Source organism: Orbicella faveolata, unplaced genomic scaffold (assembly GCF_042242905.1).
Source record: "Orbicella faveolata isolate gen_17 unplaced genomic scaffold, um_ofav_v1 contig_25, whole genome shotgun sequence".
Lineage (NCBI taxonomy): Eukaryota > Metazoa > Cnidaria > Anthozoa > Scleractinia > Merulinidae > Orbicella > Orbicella faveolata.
In genome coordinates, this window is record NW_028301553.1 from 23461812 (window position 1) to 23468626 (window position 6815).

Consider the following 6815-nt stretch of genomic DNA (forward strand, 5'->3'; position numbering starts at 1 on the left):
GCAATGATTTAAATCTTAATTGTTTCGAGACCAAACAATATTGTTTGGTTAAACCCCTAAAGCAGCAGAGCAGCTTGGCCTTTAATTTTAGGCTGCCGTTTTGTGAGAATGCTTTTTTCCAGGTGCTTCATTGGGAAGAAAAAGTCCGGCTGTGGTTCTGTGAGAATTCTTTCATCAGGTGCTTTATTGGGAACTATGTTAAAAGCATTTTTACCATAACTGTTTCAAAAAAAAGGATTATTTACTTGGAATAATGAAGTACAGTAGTCATTATTAAATGTGATTTATATGAACTGAACAACAGGAAAAATCCAGGGAAGATAAGTGTAACATTAGTCCGTTATATATGTTTTATGCTGTCTGTAAATGTACTTTTCCAACATCAACTCCCACAGTTAGTATCCATAAGAAGAAGTGTCCAACACGGGACATCATAATTTATTAGATCGCACTTCCACGTCTCTCTACCTGTTATTGCAGACTGAAGATAGGTTTGCTTTGCAGTTTTTTTTTTCTTTGCAGCTTTCAGGGCAGTACGACCTGACAGTTGAAGGGATATCAAATGGTCTTTGCGATTTAAATTGAGCTTAGAACTTGAAACGATTTGAGTGGAACTGATGAAGTAAAAATAGGTTTTGGCAATACAATCATTATCGGTTGCGCGTGTTATTTGTCCAGTTGCATGTGTTAAATTTACGAAGTTTTCACTGCTCGTCATTAGGCATGGCTGTAAGCTGCTGGGATTGGTTGAACCGGGATTGCGCCTATTGTCCTGTTTTGGGGGAGTCAGCCAGATTATTTGGCGCAAAACGTTTCCTTTCAATAAAAGAGAGATTCCGACAAAAGGTAAATTTACGAAGTTCTCGCTGCTCGCCATCTGTAATTTTTAACGACAAGACAAGTTTGATCCCTGTTCGTGCCCGCATAAAATAAACGCACTGCTCCCATGCTCGCAAATGCTCGCAAAGATCATTTGATACCCCTACTGTAAGATATGAATTTAAGCTGGAATGTCAAGCCATAGTCAAACAAACTAACCATTGTTAAATATTGAATGGACATTCCTAAAACTTAGACAAAAAATGAGGGCACACCTCCTGAGCGTAATTATTTGGCGTGCAGTGAGTTTCACTTTTCTTACCTGCATGTGATGTGCCGTTGAAGACGGTCCAACTGCTGGCTGGAAAAAAACTTAACTTGGAGACTATGCCTAAGACTTTCACGTATCATCTTGCGTGATTGTTGACCCGCGACTTAATATTTTAATCATTGCTTCCAACTGTTTTCGTGTTTACATCTCCCACCTGAATTCCATTTTTAATGGAGTTTCGAAATTCTCTATTGATGGACTGCAACCAATCTCTTGAGAGTGTAATGACGAAAGTCTGGCGGCTATGTTTGATAATAAAGACAAAACAGGCTTGGTATAAATATTTTGTTATATGTCATCCGTGTTGGCGGCGGCGTTGGTTGGTGAAAAAGAAACACGTAAAGTGACAGACTTTGGAATGGCCAGAGATGTTTTAACAGGACAACATTTACGAACGAAAATCAAAGGCAAGAGACAAAATGAAGAGTCCCAGAGACTTGTCTCTTCAAATCCCTTCGTGTGAACTGTTCGGGAGACAAGTCTCTGAGAGAAAATGAAAATAATCCAACCGCAGATCAGTATTTATTTTAATTATTTTTCAAAGTCCGCTTTGCTCTGACGAAGAGCTAACGCGAGAAATGTCAGCTTCATTAAGCCGCTAAGGTGGTTAATTTTACATTTTTTATTGCCCTGGTATATATATTTCATTGTTACTCTCATTTTAACAATTTCAGTTTCGTTTTTGGAGAGCAAAAGAGTGAAAAACGATACCTTTTTCCAAGATTTTGAGCTAAGTGTCCCTTTGCAATCAGTGCCGTCATGTACATACTACAAGGGACCAGTCCCTGCAACCCGTTACCTCGTGTAAACTCTTCATCACAGGGACTATTCCGGTGGCTTGCAAAACTTTATAATTATACCGAATAATGGGGTATGTAACGACAAACTCATATATCAAACCACAGTACAGACCTTCTCGTCTGCCTTGTCAGCTAAAAAGTTCTGTTCTTTCTCTAGGGGCGTCTCCCTGTTAAGTGGACTAACGTGATGGAAGCGTTACTTTATGGGACATATTCAACAAATAAAAAAGCGATGTGTGAGTACATGTACCGTGATTCAACGTTATACATATAAATGTTTTTTATACAATGGCTTATTCCAGGATGACCATATTACTTGACTTGACTTATAATAACAACTTCTCCTGCTCGTCCATGATAATACAGAAAAGATACACTGCATCAATTAATGTTAACCGATTGGACATGTCTCGGGTTGTCTGAAAGGTGGATAATACTATCCAGCGGATAAATCACTATTTCCAACATCATTCCTTAGAAGGGCAGTAGTATAATAGCATCCAGGAAACAAGCCGAAGAACTTTCAATGCTATTATTTTTAAGTAACAAGGTTTATTTTCACAATATCATAACTATTATTTCAACATTTATTTGCCTAACAGATGGAGTTATGGAGTTCTCCTTTACGAGATTTTCACGATAGGTAAGCTAGGTAGCGGCTTGCACCTTCGTAGTTTGTTTACCGTCCCTTTCCATAACATGCGGCTTCTGCTCAATCAACGGTCACGTGCTTCACTATCGACAGTTATCTTAGCGGCCCTTTCAGGGCACAGGGGCTAACTCCAATGTTTTCAAAATTCATATCTGTGGGTTGTGAGTGGTAGATTTCGACCCATGTTGTTTGTTTGTTTTTTTCCAAAGTTGGTAAGTGGTCGTCGTATTTATGATTTACGGCAGCCAAAAATACTATCGTTAGTTAGGGTTTGAACTTGGCGTGTTGTTGAGAGGCGTGGAAATATACGTAATAAAGGAGGTTACAGTCAATTTAGTGGCGTAGCTCTGTTGGGGTTTTGCACTTGGAAGCTAGAGCGTCCGGGTTCAAACCGGTTCCTTTCTGGCCCTAGCTGGAGTTTCTTTACCACAGACCCGAGTTCAACTCTTCGACCAAGTTTGTAAGATGGCTAACTGGTCTGCTTCCTCTCAAATAGCATTCATAATTTTTTTTTTATATTCTGTTTTCAATATTCGTTTCTAATGTATGTTTCGTTATCCCCGGATGGCCTCTCAAAAAGAGAGGATACTGCATGATTTTTTTAATAGAAACCATTCTACATAAATTGCTGCAGAAATAGTTACAATTTTTAGATTGTGTTAGTTTTGGAAGGAGTCGTGGTCTTGATGTCTTGTCTATAAAATGGTCTCTTCCAGGTGGCTCACCATATCCACGGATGGATGGCAGAAAAATTGTACGTTGTCTACAGCAAGGACACAGAATGTCGAAGCCAAAACACGTGGATGAAAAATTGTAACCAGCTCTTCTTTTACCTTTTATGTTAACATTATTGTTGAACGTGAAATTAATTGCAGTAGTTGTTCAGCACCACCGCCCCCCGCCTGCTTCTCTCTTTGCCTCTTACCCTTTCCCCTGAAAGAGATGCTAATCCATTTAGGTTTATCCACCCGGCATTTTTTCCCCTTGGTCCAAAATTTCAACAATACAAAGCCTTAAGGGCCGGAGCCAGGGCTTGAACACAGACCACTAATAATCATCATTAGGCCACTACGCCTCCTAACGGATGTAACATCATGACTTCTTAATTTATTCAATTTTAGATATGGAATAATGACGAAATGTTGGCAAGAAAACCCAGATGAAAGACCAACATTTACTGAATTGAGGATTGAACTCAAAGAAATGGAAAACCAACACAAGGTAAGCTCATATGGGATTGATTTTCAATTGTCAAAATTAATTTCAGTTATATTAAAACAGCAATAGGAATGTTCATCAGGAGTTATAGTGGCCAGCCCAGACGGCTGCTCTTTGCGTTTGTGGTTTACAACTCGCTTCAGAAACCAAGTGAAATGATTGATCAGAGCTCATAGTAAGAATCACGGATAATTTTTGTGGTTAGATCCGCCACTGGAATATACTAAAATCCAACGGGGATGCGAAGCAATTTCGGGTAAAAACTACAAAATTACCCAAAAGTACCTCTCATTGAAATTAGATTATATTATACATGATACAAATAGAAACAATTACTGCCCGACACGTTTGTTGTTATTGGCTAGAGCTTAGCAAATGAGAAAGAATCAGATACTTATCCACCATACACGTAACTAAGGTGTCGTAAGGTAACACGGACGGGCAAACGTATCAAATGACCGATGACTCTTGTCATATTTTCTTCTCCCCAGAGGTTGATCAACATGGAAATGTATGACGAGCAGTTGCACGCAAACGTTGAAGATTTGGTCATGTGGGAGAACTGAGGCTTCTTTTCATAACAACGATGTAAAAGACAGTACTGGCGGACTGTACAGACATTGTAACAGTTACTCCCATCACTCATCAGAATTAGTGTTGTGATGATACATTTTGGCTTTGGAATTTAGATTTTTAGAAGATATGCATTTAGTTTGAAACCGTTTTTTGACACTTACCCAAAATTTCCTCAGTGGAAAAAAATGAGCTTGGTTGGAATTATTTCACTGAGCTCGCGAAAATTAAAAGATTTGTTTGGTCTTGACATTGATGCACGAAAAAAAATCCGGCACTTTGTCAAAACTTCTCCAGGCGATAGGCTGGTGTTGAAGAACTGTTTGCTCTAGTTAATAAGATTCTTACTCAACTATTTAAAAATTGTTCCGATGTGAATGAACTCCGGAGGAAGTGAGTGAAATCACGCCTATAGCATTTTTTTTTCAAACTTTTATTCAGTAAAACATGTACTGATTATGCAACGCTGTGGTGTACCATGGAACATCCCACGAGTCAATTTCTCTGTTTAAACACAAACCTTTAGGCAAGTGTGCATACCAAGAAAATACAAGTTACAAGGGGAATATTCCACAGTATCCCACGAGAAGGTATTGCATAACTACTAGATACCATGCCATAGAAAGTACAGCGACCAACACAGTGCAGCGCGCAATGGGAAGGTCGAGTGTAATATCGTTGAGTATTCAACAGCTTTCCTGTTTTCCGGTGATTGGCTATACTTCCTATGACACGGTATAAAGGATATTTATTTACCAAATAAATGGTTTTATGCTCCTTATTAAATTACCTAGTTATTATTAGTAATAAATCTGTCCCGGCTTTGGTCAGGTGATCGCAGTTCGACACCTAACAGAAAACCGCCTTTTAACCTCGTGCAGAACAGGTTTTTGTCCTCTTTTGACCGGAACGCAACGAGTGAGAGTTGGACATGCCTTGTAAAAATAATGGGGCATAAATCATAAATATAAACACAGTTGTGTACTAGATCTTTTGCTGTATTTTAGCAGAGTAGAGTAAATATACTAAACATTTAGAATAGCTGTTAATGTAAACAAAAAGCCTCATTGTTGTGTTTTTTTGAAGTTTTTCCTCGAGTCAATTTTTACGCTAATTAAAATTTGTGGTTCACAGTCCGTCCTAAACGCGTTCTCTGTTTTAAGTTTTATTTTCAGTCCCTAGTTTTGAGGTAAATTTCGATTATTGCATAAGGACAACTTACCTACCGGAGGGTGAGAACATATTCCTGAAACCCATAACTCTCTGGGTTATTGTCTGACTCTTCCCCAGTCGTCTTCATATAGCACACGGCAGCGGGCGAGGTAGAGGAGCAGGGGATGATGGAACGGGAGAAGGGGAGAAGACGACTGGGAAATCCTGTTTTCAAAATGGTGGACCGATTAATGGCGGAATATAGTGAGATTTCAAACTTGCAAAACAGGCCGTTTCATTGGACTTCATTGGGCGTTTCATAAGCTACTCTGAAATCCGAGGGTAAATAAAGTGATGTATGTATGTGTGTATGTATGTATGGGCATATTTAGTTAAGAAATTACCTTGTCCTCATGTTCATTGTACAGCTCAGCTTGGTTGAGCATTTTTTGAGGAAACAGGGCTTGTGCCATCATTTTGTGGACGATAACGTGGAGGACCTGCTGATCAATAATCGAGACCTCGAAATATTAGAAAGTATTAGATGGAAAATGCTCCCTTACAAAGCCGTTTGAACCATCAAGTCATATGCTGGGTTGGAAAGTAAATAATGTACGAAGAAATTATTTTTCTGCGCTAAATTATCCGCAAAACTGTCAACGATAACATTTTCTTCTGCGAGGCCAACCAAATGACGCAAACCGAGCAGACGTGTGAATATTTTAGATGGTAAAATGATATAAAATCACTGTGCGGGAGACCTAGATGAAACGGATGATATTCAGAATAACATGGACAAGACCTCTTGGCAGAAAGGTGTTTTATTTCATGTCAAGGTGTTCGTCAAATATGACGTCGGAGCAGGATCTGTTTCCTCGGGCGTCCGCATGCAGTGCAAAGCTATCTTTTGCCTCGCACCTCTGACAAAAAAGGTATCCTAAACTGGTGCTTTGGGTTCTATTTTATATATATATATATATATATATATATATCTCAGCGAGTTCACTTAAACTTGTATAGACTGTAAAAGAAAACTGTGCAGGATGTTATGTGGAAAGAACTGAAAAATTCAGAATCTGGTTCCAAGCAGCAAGTGAATTAAAGAGGAAAGAAAATATGGACAAGGACACTTTCTATGCTAAGCCATTGGCAGTAAGAGTTAACTTATCCAGGAGAAACTGGTTAAGCCAAAATGACTTATTGCCAAAACAAAGAGTTCAGTAATGAAGGTTATGACAAAGCTGAAAAGATTAATATCAGGTGATTTCTT

At 38.8% G+C, this 6815-nt stretch overlaps 1 protein-coding gene across 1 annotated transcript; it reads left to right on the plus strand.

Annotated features, from left to right (window-relative positions):
* The first annotated feature begins 2167 nt into the window (after positions 1-2167).
* Positions 2168-4401, plus strand: LOC110041534 (tyrosine-protein kinase receptor Tie-1-like). The gene is made up of 5 exons (XM_089294437.1): positions 2168-2186; positions 2553-2593; positions 3319-3415; positions 3724-3823; positions 4312-4401. Exons 3-5 carry the CDS (start codon positions 3339-3341, stop codon positions 4384-4386), a joined length of 252 nt encoding a protein of 83 aa, XP_089150563.1. The 5' UTR covers positions 2168-2186; positions 2553-2593; positions 3319-3338; the 3' UTR covers positions 4387-4401.
* Positions 4402-6815: the final 2414 nt, after the last annotated feature.

Coding starts and splice junctions, on each gene's coding strand:
- LOC110041534 (XM_089294437.1), top strand. CDS start 3,339: ATGGATGGCAGAAAAATTGTACGTTGTCTACAGCAAGGACACAGAATG. Junction 3,416..3,723: donor AAACACGTGGATGAAAAATT/GTAACCAGCTCT, acceptor ATTCAATTTTAG/ATATGGAATAATGACGAAAT. Junction 3,824..4,311: donor AAATGGAAAACCAACACAAG/GTAAGCTCATAT, acceptor TCTTCTCCCCAG/AGGTTGATCAACATGGAAAT.